At 40.1% G+C, this 15475-nt stretch overlaps 1 protein-coding gene and 1 long non-coding RNA gene across 13 annotated transcripts in view; one reads left to right on the plus strand and one right to left on the minus strand.

Annotated features, from left to right (window-relative positions):
* Nucleotides 1–15308, plus strand: part of LOC310755152 — a 44297-nt gene extending 28989 nt beyond the window's left edge. For 2 of the 8 annotated variants that reach the window (XR_014544169.1, XR_014544170.1), the window contains exons 5-8: nt 9509–9598; nt 11543–11606; nt 13151–13221; nt 15114–15308. This is a non-coding gene — a long non-coding RNA (uncharacterized lncRNA). Of the gene's footprint in view, nt 1–9508; nt 9599–11542; nt 11607–12713; nt 12774–13150; nt 13222–14678; nt 15064–15113 lie in introns of those variants that run through there. The other 6 variants (XR_014544171.1, XR_014544173.1, XR_014544174.1 and 3 more) reach the window with 6 other exon arrangements.
* The window catches only part of DOCK2 (dedicator of cytokinesis 2), a 241012-nt gene continuing 227620 nt past the window's right edge, over nt 2084–15475 (minus strand). For all 5 annotated transcript variants that reach the window (XM_083596706.1, XM_083596709.1, XM_083596710.1 and 2 more), the window contains 6 exons: nt 15071–15208; nt 11624–11751; nt 9113–9287; nt 6770–6890; nt 5554–5699; nt 2084–3287 (listed from right to left, as the gene is read on the minus strand). In XM_083596706.1, coding sequence (XP_083452832.1) covers nt 3216–3287; nt 5554–5699; nt 6770–6890; nt 9113–9287; nt 11624–11751; nt 15071–15208 — 780 coding nt within the window. In that variant the 3' untranslated portion in view covers nt 2084–3215. The remainder of the gene's footprint in view (nt 3288–5553; nt 5700–6769; nt 6891–9112; nt 9288–11623; nt 11752–15070; nt 15209–15475) is intronic.

Below are 15475 nucleotides of genomic sequence, written 5' to 3' on the forward strand. Positions count from 1 at the left end.
TCCCATTGTTTTTTGATTGAGATGAGGGGGGTTGTGGGATTCTGGAGTAATATTTTGCATATTGGGGATACCTTCCCCTTGCCATGTCCCTCTCCTGTCAGGAGAAGGTTTTCGAAGATGGTCAAAGGCCTAGTGGCTGCTGCTTTTACTGCTGGGTTGTTTAAGAAGGTGTGCAGCTGGTAGCAGGTTAGCCAGGGTATTTGGGTGTCCCCTAGTTTGTCTTGCATTGTGTCAGTATGGGTTTGTTATTTTTGTAGATGTTTGTTAGGCAGTGTAAGCCTTTGGCTTGCCAAGTTTTTATTTAGATGTTTTGGGCTGCGTAATGCCAGGGGGGGTTAATGGGGATAGTTTTCCTACTTTTTCATTCCATGCTATGAGCATGGACTGTGTGAACCTGTTTAGTGTTGTGGGGATTTTCCTTTGTTTTGAAGGAATGAGTATGCTGTGGCCGAGGTATTTTCAATGGTGTCTGTCTCTGTGTATTCTCATTGTTTCATTTCGTCTTCTAGTATGTATGGCATTGCGGTATGGGGTGAACTTGGCTGACAATGTAGTATAGTTCTATATTAGGGATTCCGCTTCCTGAGGAGGGGAGGCGCAGGCATTTGGGGCTTATTCTTGGCTTTTTGTGTGAGAAAATAAACAAGTGTAGTTTTTTCTATCATTTATAGACTTTGGTTGAGGGAATCCAAATTGGCAGGGCTTGGAATATGTAGGTTAATTTTTGTGTGTGTGTGATCATTGCTATTTTGTCTGAGAGGGTGAAGTTGGTGTTGTTCCATTTCCTCAGGTCTTTGTTATTTTCTCACCACATGATGTTGTAGCTGTGGAGGTATAGTTTGTTAAGGTTTCTGGTTATTTGTACCCCATAGTATCTGAATTTGGTGCTGCAGAGTTTCATTTTTGTGATTCTTGTCTTTTATAGCAAAATATGAAAGGGAAATACCACAGTCAGAAATCTTCCAGCATTTCAGTGAGACAGTACATAATGAGGATGAAACAAGAGCCCAGGGTGGGGAATCTGTGACCCTCCAGCTCCCAGTGGAGGCCTGACAGCATTGCAAATGTGTTGAATTCTTTGGTAGGGTGATTGCTGTGTTTCTGGGGCCTGGTGTTGTGATCATCAGGTCATCTGTGATCAGCCAAGGAATTATGAGTGACAATGTGTACAGTGGTACCTCGGGTTACATACGCTTCAGGTTACAGACTCTGCTAACCCAGAAATAGTACCTCGGGTTAAGAACTTTGCTTCAGGATGAGAAGAGAAATTGTGTGATGGCGGCGCAGTAGCAGTGGGAGGCCCCATTAGCTAAAGTGGTGCTTCAGGTTAAGAACAGTTTCAGGTTAAGAACGGACCTCCGGAACGAATTAAGTTCTTAACCCAAGGTACCACTGTAGTCCAAATGGCAAGTTGGAGTTCCTTTGCTCAAAGCAAGGCCACCAACCATCTACTTGAAATTAATCCATGGGCAGCATACTGGTTTGCCTTTTCTGGTGGTTTGCTTGTTACTTGCAATGCCAGTCAAAACAATATGAAGATCAATGCACAGAATTAGTATTTCATCAATAAAATACAAACTTTCTCAGTTAACTTTTCTGGGGGGAAATGCTCATCAACAGTGCCACTTGGGATGAGTAGACTGTACCAGCTGTTTGGGATATGTCCCATAATATCTTTTGTGAAATCAATCTTTTTGATAAGATTTCAGAAACTTGGGAACAAATCTGACTTTCCTAGAAATGACCTAATTAGCTGATAGCATTCTGCCAGAGGCATCCATATGGCTCAGTTGTTTTAGAAAGCTGTGTAGTTTCTTCCAAATTTCCTTCCCATTATATAATCATGACATTATTATAGTTGCTGTAGGCTCTAAGTAGGAGACCTTTATCACTGACTGCTGCTGCTTCTGGTGCTGGTCAAATGCTCCAGGGAACAGTGATCGATCCTGAACTCTACTCCATCTCAGTTCCAATTGCAGCAGAATATAAATTACCAGGAGGAAGTGGGCTTTTAGACATTCATATTTTCCAGAACACACAAATCAAAGTTTACATTTTCCTGTTATAACAAGCAATTTAAAACTTTACCTTGAAGCCCCAAAACTGGGCACAGTTTATTAAATCAGTGCAGTTTTTACACAGTAGCCAGGAGATACATAGGCAAATGAATATGTCGAAATTTCTGAGTAATCCCAAATCAAGATGATACATTTATTGACTTCTTTAAAATAAATGGATATGTTATGCAATAATAGTACTAAAACCATGTAGCTGTACTTTTGTCTCGGAGCAATGAAACAAGCAAAAAGGTATAGCATAAGCATGTCAGAAAGGTGAGAAAATCAATTATATTGGCACAGTAGCAATACAGGAATTGTAGAGTTCTCTTGTCAGTAAGACGAGATGAATTATGCAATATACTGAGGAATTTGGAGAAATTCCATGAAGGATGATTCAGAGCAAATTAGAGAACACATATAACATTTGATTACTAAATTGCAGGAAGTATATAGTCTATAGAAAGGATGTAAGAGGTTCTTTCATACAGAAACTTTTTCTTGCATGTTTGCGGAGTATGTGTGAAATTAAAACACAAAAGAGCTATCATTCTTGGGGGTGCGGTGGTAATATAATGGCAAGACAATTCCATGACAACAGTCCAAAGTTGTAAGTTAAGTGGGGCCTGTACTTTAATAAAAACAGAATTTCAGTCAACCTTTAAACTTCATTGGGAATTTAAAATAGGAATTACCAGTTCAATGAGCTAACTAACACCCGATTTACAAGATCAGTCTTTTAGGTATCCTATAAGTGCAGTGGAATACAGAAGCCAGCACATACACTTAATAAAAAGTGCAAATAAAATGCAAAAGGACTGCATAAATCAGGTTAAGTGCATATTATCTGTCACATTATGCCCTGTGCACAGTGGCAGGTGGATGCTTGTTCTAGTGAGCCACCATGTTCCTAGAATGCTGAGTCTGGGAACTGGCCTAAAGATTACTAAAAATGCCTTGACTTTATAATCTTGTTAGAAATGGAAAAGCAAATATTTTAATTACTATTGTGCATTGATTAAAACAGCAGATGTATAGATTGTGCAAGTGAGTTATACGAGTTAGTAACGTTCTTTTATGCCAGCCTTCCTCTCCGGTTTGGAATCTTGTTTTCCACACTTCTAGGAAATCTCTTCTCTTTCAAACAAGGTAATTTATTCACTGGTCTGGGAAGAAATCAGATTGTCGCTCACTGGTATGCCTCCCATCTTCAAGTTGTTTGGTCCTGTACTGGATACAAAAAAAAAGAAGGTTGCCTGTCAACGTTTTTCTTCCTCTAGTGATCTTGCTGTAAGCCAGGGGTGGCCATCATGGCACTCTCCAGATGGGTTCCAACTCCCATCAGGCCCAGCTAGCATGGCCAGTGGTCAAGAATGGTGAGTCATAACTGAGCAACTTCTGGATGGCACCACATTGGCTGTAAGCACACCAAATAAGGCACTGACCAACAGCTAACCCAGCAGTTTCTCTTATCAGAATGGTCCAGTGCTTTCCTCCCACTTAAATCAGCCTGTAGTGCTTATATGAATGCATGTCATGAAGGAATTCCAATCCACTCCAACTCCAAGCAGTGATGTTTCTTTTTATGTTAAATATTTAACTTGCCTTTCCGTATAAAACCCCAAAGTGGCTTAGGTGGCATGGGATTCCTTAAAGAACTAGCTACTAAGGCTTGCTGGGTCCCACTGCAACACCCTCTTCTCTGCTACAACACTAGTGCTAGGATGTGTGGTCACAGCCAAGATGATGGTGCTCCTACATCCTTGGACGTAGGCAGCAGATGTATATATTCAGTATGACAGCTGCAAGGCAGGTCTTTGGTTTTTTGCTTTTCATTGAGAGATTCCCTTTCAGGCTTGTCTCAAAGGAGTTTAAACCCACACTCGCATCTAAGCTCTTAGGAGTATCCTTTCTGTATTCTCTGTCCTGTATTACTGCAAGTGCAAACCTGATACTTAAAACCAGACTTTAAAGTGCAGGGAGATTTCAGAAAACAAACAGTGAATCAAATCTGAAGGTTGTTACTAAGGTTGCTGTCTCTTTGAAGGGGAAAACTTCCTTGTTCTAAGGAACTCTAATGAAGTCAAAATATAGGTTGGCTGACTGATGAATTAAAGCCTAGCTTTTGCTTGGCTCTTATTAGTGAAAGAAGTGGCTTTTAAAAATATGTTCCCTCTTGTCCCGCAAGCTGTTCACTTTTGATGTGATTTGATTTACTACTTCAAGGCTGCAATATTGTGCACACTTAGTTGGAACTATTCCTATTTGCTCAAAAGCAAATCACACTGAGTTTTAAACATGTACATGATCAAAATGCAAGTAAGATACTCCTGAACTCTACACTTGTGAGGTCAACATAAAAGCTAGATTGCCTGTTAGAGCTTTTTTTGTAAAGTATTTTTTAAAAACAGGAGTTAAAGAAAATCTTAGTGGCAGATACTAGGTGTGAGCTGATGCTGGGAACACATGCAAGATAATAAAACCAGTGGCGGCTACTACTGCTGCCTTGGGGAACCTATAGCTCTCCAGGTGCTATACCATCAGTCATGGGCAGACAATACTTTACGGTATTGTAGCAAGAAGTACTGAAATATTCTATATGGCATCCTTTGAATACTTTAATGTTAGTGATCATAGTCAGCTAAAACAAAACACGATTCTTGTCTTTTATAGCAACTTATGAAAGGGAAATACCAGTTAGAAATCTTCCAACATTTCAGCGAGACAGTACATATAAAATGGCAGAATTTGCTATCCTTTCACGCACCACGAGAAATACTAGCACCCTCTGCATTTCTAGGTTGCATATTTTGTTTTGCTATTGGAGTCTAGAAAATAATAACATCTCCAATCAGGCTTTTGAAAAAACCCTGAAACTTATCAACTTTAAATAGATGTCAGCTGTAATCCAACACTTGCCTGAACTGTATGTTGCTTTGCAGACAAGATGTGATTTCATTGAAAGAAGAAAGTTTTGCCTAGAGTACATGAAATGCAGCATTGTTAACACCTTCTATACAAATGTGTATGGAAGCACCGCAGTGTAATGTGTGTACCAAGTTGCCTACTATGATCTAAACAGAAATGTGCTCTGTAGTGCTGCTACTGTGTGGTTGAGTTGTTCAACTCACATGGCTTTTGTTTTTGTTTTTTTGAAATCTTAACGAAGCATTAAATTTTTGCTGGGTTGGCAAATAAATCAGGCCAGGAGTACAAGTGAAGGTCAAATGAGACTTCTTGTGTTAACCTAATATTAAAATTGCTGTGCTGGAGCATGCTGTGCATACAGAATAGATAAATATTAAAAATAATGCAATGAGCAGATTGATTTCCTCAGTAGGGCTTTTCGGGTTGTGCGTCTTCAGTTCCTCACATTTTCAATGCAAGTTACAAGATCTGATTTGAAAACTCAGGGAAAAAGTGGAGCTCATCAGCAGCTAGGAGCTGATCAGACACCACTATTCAGTTGAGCCCCAACTTGAAAATTTTCACTTACTATTGTTTTGAAGAGCTGGTTCACTTTCTTCTTTTTTAGAGTTTTCCTGTCTACCTCCAAGATGGGAGGAGGGATGCTTGCCTGGCTCATCCTCTGTGGTGCATTTGGTTCCTCAGGTGGGGGGCAGCACACGGACATAGTTACCCCTTAAAAACAAGCAAACACTGGTACTTAATGAAGTAACAAGAGAGAGCCCAAATTAATTAATTCTAAAAAAATCGGCATGCAGAAAATGTAACTCCCTGTCTTCCCATGGTTGGACAATGGCAACAATTAAACAGCTTGACACAAACTGTGAAAGCAAAAAGTCTTTTTGCCTCTTAGGGCTTCCATTCCAACTGCATGTACAAGGATCAAGATGACTGGTAACTGTTGCCACCCAAGGATCTCTGCAGAAGCACCTGTTCCAGAATAAATGACCTGTCTTATAGGATTCACCCTACTCCAGATCCAGTGCAATGGAAGGCTTTGGCCTTCTCCCCATCTGTCAGGTAGCTCCCAAGATTCCAGCAAGATTAATAATTTCACTCCTCCTCTAATACGCTTGTTTGGATGCTGTGCATCTGGGAGTTTGCTGGGAATTGTCCACAAGAGCTTTAGTTAATCAAGTGAAGAGTAAGAACTGCTAATCAAGAAAAGAGCAAGGTAGAAGAGTGGGATACCCGCCTCCATTATTGCATTTATCAGGGGTGGGTTTTGTCTTGCTAAACATATGTCCAAACACTCTTCCTTCTTTTCTGTGCTGCACAAAATACCTGTCCCGCCACTTCACAAGTTCTTAACTGCAACAGCAATTTATGTTCCTTTGATTTTGCTGTTACGCTTTATTACTCTGATGCTGGCACAAAAGTGTCTATACTTGTGAGTTTCTAAATGGCTCTGATGCCTGTGAGGACTATCTGAGCACATTGCTTGTGTTTGCGTCTGCGCACTCTATACACACAGTGATAGTTAAAGGTCTCGAGTGATAGCAATCTTAACTGATTGTAACTGTTATAATGATTAGACAACATTGAATAAAATATTAGTTGATGCTTGGCCTGTATCAAAATGTCTGCTTTAGGCACTAAAACATTAATATAATACATTTTGAATTTGAAAAGATTGAAGTTCTTTTTTAAAACAACAGTGACTGGAAGTAGCCTATTTTATTTTATTTTAATTACTAGCAGCCCCAAAGTACAGGGTTCTCATTCTCTTATCTTAATTGCCTTACCTGGAATGGTTGGCATAGAACGGCTGGCAAAGCTCATTTGCTTGAGAACAGATGTTTTGTGAGGTACACCCAGATGTTCAGAAAGATTCGTGTCACTCATAAATGCATGTTTTCTTGACAGCTGTACAGTAACACACAAATCATTCAGTACTCAGGAGGGGGAATTAACCAATTTTAACAGTTGCATATAGGGAAAAATTATTTGTGCGAGTTTTACTTGTGTTGGCAAACATATTTTTTTTTCAATTATTTGAAGAGACTACTGCTTCCTCACAAGTGAAGCTGCCCCTGGCGAAGCCAGAAGAATGCAAAATGCTTCATTTAATAACTAAAGATCAGTAAAGCCAAGCAGTCATTTTATTGACTCAAGTATGATGCCTAAGACCATTAAAATCAATGGGAGTTTTTTCCTCTGTAATTCAGTAGAATATGAACTGTGCTCTAAAAATACAGTCCACTGGGAGGTTTTGTACAAGTTATCTTGAAGCTAATGAGACTTGCCCAAGGGCACAAAGGAGGTTATAGCATCCTTGAAATCTTACTTAGTCAAGCAAGGGGAGCCACTTCCATTTCTTTACTTATAGATACTGAATGCAGAGGAAAGATCACCCAAACACACTTCTATTTTCTTACAATGGCCTCATTTGCATGTCACAGTAAACATACTTTCTCTGTATGAGCAAAACATACCCCTTCACTCTTTTCCACTGTTGCAAGGAGTGGGGAGGGAATCCACAACTCTTAATATAGCATTAGGTCTTAACCCTGGACTGTAGTTTGTTTCACTCCCAACACACAGTTCCGTGCACAGAAGCCAAATAGACTGGATCTTTCTACAACACTGGTGAAGTATTGACCACCATACCTGGAACAGTAGGCCAGTTTAGGGCAGATGGTGGGAGGAAAAGGTCATTTGGCAACAGAGGAGAATGGTTGGGGGCTCAGGGGGAACAACCAGCAGCTGTTTTGGCTGTCCCTGAGCTTCTGCCAAACTCTGCCTAATGGTTTTTACCCTGTCACAAAACCGAAATGAGGCAGAAGCTTTGTTCTATAGGATATCACCAACAGAAAGCTAGAAAAATCCCACAGAGTCATAGTAATTAGACATACATGCTCAAGGACACTTGCTAAATTTCTGAAGGTTAAATAACTGGTGTCATATTCACTTCTCTACCACATCTTTCTTTATTTGGCAAAGGTGTGGCCAACACTCTAAATCTGTTCAACATCTGCTTGGCAGGCACAAATTGAGTTTTAGTCATTTATGCCATGACAGTCTTTAAAAACTGAATTTTATACTGATCTCAGCAAGCATATGAAACATATTTAGAATTATTGAATTTTAAAAGTTATATATGTTTACATTTTATGTGATCACAAAAGGGAGTCAATTTACTTCTGGGGTGAACAGTAAATGAAGCTGATGACCATTTAATAGGGTCTTAAACAGATTATATTGGGATAGAACTTTATGTCCTTTGTAACAATTCTTCCAAAGGATTTATGATTCAAAATGATTTTTAGTTAGCTTTACTTCTGGATAGTAAAATAAATTAGATGAGGCTTCTTTACTGAACTGTTTTTGATTTTTGCTTTAATGACGTTGCTTTTTTAATACTCAAAAACATTTGGTTCTTAGGGGTGATGTTATAAAATTGTGCAATGCAAGTCAGGCTGATGATTAATGTGATCAAAGTGCTCAAATGATAGATCGCACAAAAAGGTGCCAATGGTGTAGTCTGCAGCTTGGCACTGTTTATAGAGCACAGTTTGCAAACTTGCAATGCCCTAACAATATTTAATTTCCTTTAGAAGACTCATAATGACCACCTATCCCTCTTGAAAGTATCCAACAGCAATCAGGACCACAAAAGTGCAGCCAACTTCTTTCTTCTGGATCACTGCTATAACCTCCCACCAAACAAGCCATCTGACTGTCACCAACAGTAAATAAAAGAATAATCTGGTTTAGGTCAGGATATATTACCAGCCTCCTTGATTGTTAAGCGTACTGTAACTATACTGGTTCACTTATACCAGATGTGGGGAACCTTTGGCCCTCCAGATGTTGCTGAACTACAACTCCCAACATCCTTGGCCTTGCCTGCTAGGGCTGATGCTAGGAGTTAGCGTTCAGCAACCCCTGACATGTTCCATTAAGCAAATGTATCTTCCACCACTTACCAAGATGAGTGTCACATCTTGCAAGAAAACCACATCTTTTTCTTTCATGGACATCGATACTTTAAGGGACACATACTGTCCAGAAAACATACGTCTACTATGAAATTGACAGTTTGTACTTCAGAATTATAATGAAACTACTCATCTATAACAACGTACACTTTTCATATCAAGAAGTTCAGGTGATGCTTTTTCATCTGCAAAGACCACACTGCTTCTCTTTGCTCTCTTCCTGCACTTTCTCAGCTTAACTTCAGGCAGGGGGCTTGCCAGGCGTACATTCTCATCTGACACTGACTTGGTAGCCTTGGGAGACGGGACTTCCAGTTCAAAGCTGAGGATAGAAATTGAGGCAAAGCACTTTTAATTATTATGCCCATAGCACTGCTCCTATATTGAAAGATGATTCTATTCAGCATTGCAGGCCCATTGTGCAAGACAGCTCGGGATATCCTCAGGTGGGTATATGCATGAAGCTGATGGAGGAGAATAGAAGATGAGGGTCAGAGCAGGGTTATTGGGGAAAGTACCTTTATGTAGTCTCTTTTTTTGTAGTGGCACAAATACAGCTGAAAAGAAATGGATGGAACAAGAAGTGACAGCAAAGCAATAAACAGCAGGTGAGCTCAGAAGATTCTCACAGAGGTAAGGTACTGGAAGTTGTGGTGAAGAGTTCAGGGCATGGCTAAAATAAGCCTGCTAGGGCAGGCTTCCCCAAACTCGGCCCGCCAGCTGTTTTGGGACTACAACTCCCATCATCCCTAGCTAACAGGACCAGTGGACAGGGATGATGGGAATTGTAGTCCCAAAACAGCTGGAGGGCCGAGTCTGGGGATGCCTGTGCTAGGGTGAGAGAGGGGAGCTTGGGACCAGAAACAAAACAAAACACTTGAAACGTCTGCTGTAAATACTTCTGGGGGTAAGAAAAACAAACTGCATATAAATAGGTAACAATGGTACAGCAATTCTTTGTTATGATTTGCAATTTATTTATATACTGATTGTATGCCCAAATGGCTTCTAAGCAGTTTACAACTATAAAACCAATCCATGCATGCAAAATTAAAATATCCTTAGTTAACATACCCAAGAAAACAATAAGAATAAGAGTTAAAAGAATATTTGAAATACAGTTAAAACAATAAAATCACTAGTTTTTTTTTAATAATTCTAGGCTTTATTTCTTCACTGTCTCTTGGTGATGTAGCAACTTACCAAGGATAGTTCATTAGCTGAATGTATTAATTAACAGAATATCTTTGGCATCATCATAATTAGGGGACCTTCCTATGTTACTTTGGAGGACAATGGTGCCCAATTAGAAGTTACCACATTATCTTAAAATACATGGACAGATAATCCAAGAAGGCAACACTCATGTTTTAAAAACTGTGTTTTCAAGATCTCATGTTTTCTCTGTGAATAAAGCACACATCTTTTCATTTGCCTAATGCATATTTTTGTGGCTATGACTCCGGAACTCACTGTAGTAGCAAGTAGTGCTGGAATGAGAATTAGTAAGTCTTTAAAGGTTCGCCAGCGATCTATGTAGTTGAATTGCCACTGCAAATTTCAAAAGTAGCTTTTAGTTTTGAAATGGCTTTCCCTAAGAAATATAAAAGATTAAAAAACCTTTCTCAGCTGAGTCATCACATGCTCAGGATTCTTACTGTCTCGGCTAAGCCATTGCATGCTAGTTCAGAATTCAGTGGACAGAATATTAACAGGGACCAGGCAGTCTGAACATATAAAAGCAACTCTGGTCTGGCTGCACTGGTTTCCACTGTGTTTCTGGGCCCAGTTCAAAGTACCGGTTTTGATCTATAATACAGTGGTACCTTGGGTTACATATACTTCGGGTTACATACACTTCAGGTTACAGACTCCACTAACCCAGAAATAGTGCCTCAGGTTAAGAACTTTGCTTCAGGATAAGAACAGAAATCGGGTTCCGGTGGCACGGCGGCAGCAGGAGGCCCCATTAGCTAAAGTGGTGCTTCAGGTTAAGAACAGTTTCAGGTTAAGTACGGACCTCCGGAACGAATTAAGTACTTAACCCGAGGTACCACTGTACTTCCTCTGACTTCTGGGAAGAACTGGTTATTTGTACCCTGCCCATTTGATTGGGTTCCCCAAGCCACTCTGGGCATCTTCCAGCATATGCAAAATCATAATAAAATACAAAAACATAATATGCAGATTTGGAACCGCAGTGCCTTTCAGAGAATTGTTTTCATTCTCTCTTTACTCCTAAGCATTTGTTTGTTAATTTTGTCTCCTGTTTCTTGATTTTTGTTGTTTGCTAGCTTTTAGATCATCATAATTAATTTTTATAATGTTTTTATAATGTTGCACTATTTTAGTGTTGTTAGCCGCCCTGAGCCCGGCTTCGGCTGGGGAGGGTGGGATATAAATAAAATTTATTATTATTTATTATTATATTATTATCATCATTATGCTGATGTACTTGGGGAATGGTTGGGAGCTAGTATACAATTACTATTATGCTCTAGTGTAATTTTTAAAAATTCTCTGTAGTATTATTAAGTTGCTTTGATAACTTTGTTGTATAATGTGAAATTGTAATAGGAAGATGAAGGAGAAGGAAGGAAGGAAGAGAAGGAGAAAACTCCTGCCATATCTGTATGGAGCGGTCAGTATAAAACTCACCTTTCTGCAGTAGTCTTGCTTGGTGTACCACAGTCTGAATTCATAGAGGACAGGGAAATAATAGACATCTGACGATACGATCGCAGCATAGATGTTGGCCGACCAACTCGCCTATCATCAAAATCCGGCTGAATAGGAAATATAAGGTAGTTAATCTTCCCTGGTGGAAAGGGAGATCGGTATTTACCATGAGGTAGAACAGATAAAACTCAAATACCTCAGCAAGGCATTTAACCCTTGATTTTGTTTTCCTTTGATTTAATCCCATTTGTAAAGTTTGCAAATTAAGTGGAAAATAAACAGTGTGTTGTTGGAAGATAATAGCGGAAAGCATGTATTGAAGACATAAAGGTAGCTCAACTTGGAGCTCAGCAAGGTTCAGTGATGGCATACTAACCTAACACACCCTTTCCCTGCATCTTGTTCTTTTTTCTAACCTTGGTGTTTCTACTGTGACTGGTTTTGAGAGTTAATGTTTAGACTTCAGTTGTTCAAGGAGAAACTCTGTATACTGGCACAACACCCTATTTTTGAAAAATGAACCAGACAGTGTGCAAGGGTCTCTAATTTTCTTTCTAACCAACCTTGAAAATGTAAAGGAGGCAGCTACAGTAAACTTGCAAGTTGCACTTGTTTCCCTTAAGCAATCACAACCTTATACAGGTGGTGATGGAGATAAACAAATTAATAAATGGAGAGCAGAAAAAACCCACCATTCCCTGCTCTCCATATATTTATTTCCCCTCCCACCTGCACACCCAGTGGCTTTGGGATGGCAGCACAAGCGCTCTGACAGCATCCCAGAGTCCTCACTCCACTTTCCCAAAGCCCAGTAAGCATGACTGTGCCTTCCTTACTGGCCTCCATGAAGGAAGTACAAGGGCTCTGGGAGCATCCCAGAGGCAGGCAAGGAAGATACAGTCTTGCTCACTGGGGCCTGGGAGGCTGCTGGTTCCCTTCCAAGACCTTCCCAGACCCCAATAAGCAGCCTTAAAGGGAGGGGGCAGTTCCAAGGTTTCCTGACTTTGCATGATTTTGCCTTACTTAAAATAATTCCTGCTGGCTGAGGACTCTCTTCATTCACCCACAGATCAGCCTGAGAAAGGCTGCCTAGCAGCTCAGTATGTCCAGGAAAGATCAAGTCTCCGGGGTTAGTGCAATCCATGACTAACTGAGCTGTATTTTGAACTTAGATCACCCCCTTGATTTTCAGCTCACATTATCGAAGAAGCAGAAATTTCTTCAGTTACCTAGCATTAAGGCAGAGAAGCTATTCTCAATATGTATATGGTGTAAAAACCTGCCACCTCCCTGAGTTTAATACTTGAAAGTCAGGGCCTTTAAAAAAAAAACAGATTTCAGAGATATTATGAAGTCTCTATGGAAATTGGTATGTAATCTCATACTTCAGGCTCCATTCTGACGCTGTCTCATTTCACTCAGAGAGCCACCTCCGGCAAGAGACTCAGGAAAGCCATTTAGAGCTCCCAAGTTTATTTTCAAATACATTTTACATTTTATATGCAGTGGGAATTGCTTCTCATCTGGTGAACCCCAGGTTCAGAGAGAAGACACAATCACACAGCTGCATTTTACAGGTAAAGAGAACACACCAGCCAGCCAAAGAGATGATAAAACCAGAAGGGGTCTGCTCTTTGAATTCATTGGCTTTTATATGTATTGGAATATATATTAAATATTGGCATCCCCCAAGCATATTAATTTATGTGGAATGTATTCAGAAGTGATGAAATACTTCATTTTGCAACATATACTTGAAGGAAATTACTTTTCGTTTTGCATTGATATGCATGCGAAATTTCAGCTCAAGTTGGAACCCAGAATAGGCTGGGAGATGTTCAAATCTAAAAGGAGTGAAGAAACCACACTAGTAGTTTGCTTTACATTTAAAACACTAGAGCCAGGCTGCTATCTTATCCATGTGCTTTATGTCAGGTTGTGCATGTCAGACTCTGGGAACTTCCCCATGGTTTGCTAAAGCCCAGGTTAAATTAACTCATCTTGCAATGAGACACAAATCAGCAATCGGGATCTATTTATACCAAGCTCCCAGTGAGAACAGCTTAGGCGAAGTGCAAGTGTAGCCAGAAGAACCTGGATGCATTTTAGCTGACCTGAAAGTGACAAGGACTGTTCAACCAAGCTGACACTGGCTCTAGTCATTCATAATGCAAAAATATGCTTCAGTGCTGCCATGTGGACAATACTGAAAAAGCCTGAGCAATGTGTCAGGTTTGTGCACCCCCCCACTCCTCCCCATTTATGGTTGGGAAGAAGACTTTAGCAGATTGTAATTTTGCTATTACTGAATCCCATCTTATTCTGGCTTTCAAACAGGGGTCCAAAGTTTGTTTAAAGGCAACTATGGATTCTGAATTACAGATAGGTAGCCGTGTTGGTCTGCCATAGTCAAAACAAAAAAAATTTTTTCCTTCCAGTAGCACCTTAAAGACCAACTAAGTTAGTTCTTGGTATGAGCTTTCGTGTGCATGCACACGTGTGCATGCACTGTGTATCTGAAGAAGTGTGCATGCACACGAAAGCTCATACCAAGAACTAACTTAGTTGGTCTTTAAGGTGCTACTGGAAGGAAAAAAAATTTTTTGTTTTGACTATGGATTCTGAAGCTAGTTTATTAAGTTAATACAAGGGACGTTTACAAATTATGGCTATTGTGCTATATGCACACAAAGTAGACAAATAGCCATAATTTGCATTATTTGGGACTTAGGCCATGTAATTTCTCCCAAGGAATAAGCTTAGAAATTCACCACCTAGAAAGCCTTTCTTCAGTAAAAGCAAATCAGACCATTACAACCTGCAAGGGCAGTGTGTTCCAGGCAAGAGCAGAAATTCTGTTTCATATATAACAACCCTCTCATTCCTAATGCTATCAAACATTTCATCTAATTATTCGGCTATTTAGTTGGCTGTGCTCCAAGAGCTGTCAGAAACACATAGTGGCTAATTCTATTGCACAGCCTTTTTATACAACCATTTTAGCCTCAGCTAATGCATTTATGTTTTATTATAGAGCTTGCTTCAGAAGCAGATTCAGCAAACAGCTGGAATCTTCCAAGAACCAGGACCCCTGGATATTCAGTCTGGATCAAAGCTCTAAGCTATTAAAAATTACAGACAGAGGAGAGGAAAGGAAGCAGGGGCTCTAGGTCTTGGCCAGAAAACTTTCATAAGGTTTTTAATTCAGCTCCCTAACTACGTGGAATAGCTTTCACATAAACAGAAGGCTTTCCGCTAGGGGAAGCCTAGTGCCCCAGAAGTGGATCTGGCTGCGGGATGAAAGCTGTAGTGCCTTCAGATCACAGGCTGCACCTTACAGTCCGATGGTCATTGATTCCTTCCCCATCCCCCTTCAAGCAGCTAAAATAGAAGTAAAAATAGAGAAGTAAAAGCAGGGGATCTTACCAGTTCTCTGACACCATATTGTTTCTCCACTTTGACCTTTAAGTGCCTGAAACACTCCTCCATACGCTCATGGAAAGGACGAAGGCTATCTGAAACCCTCCTCTCATGGATCTTAATTCCAGCTCCAAGAAATGGAATCTGGGAAGGAACAGCAGGAAGAAGTTTAGCCACGTTATCTCCCTGATCTACAGAATGTGTAAAAAAAATCCTGCCGCAATATAGCCAAGAATTGTAACATTTAACAGCAGTTTGGCATCTTATTGTAAACTGAAGACAATTCTAAATAATAAGAGGTAGGTGGTGCAGCAGTACAACGGTGAGCACATTTACAAAGCTAAGTAGGATCCAGTATGGTTTCAGATTGGATGGGAGACCGTGTGTTGAGATTTTTGTATTGCAGGAGGT

The sequence above is a fragment of the Podarcis filfolensis genome (genome assembly GCF_964270895.1).
Source record: "Podarcis filfolensis genome assembly, chromosome: 2".
Classification (NCBI taxonomy): Eukaryota; Metazoa; Chordata; class Lepidosauria; order Squamata; family Lacertidae; genus Podarcis; species Podarcis filfolensis.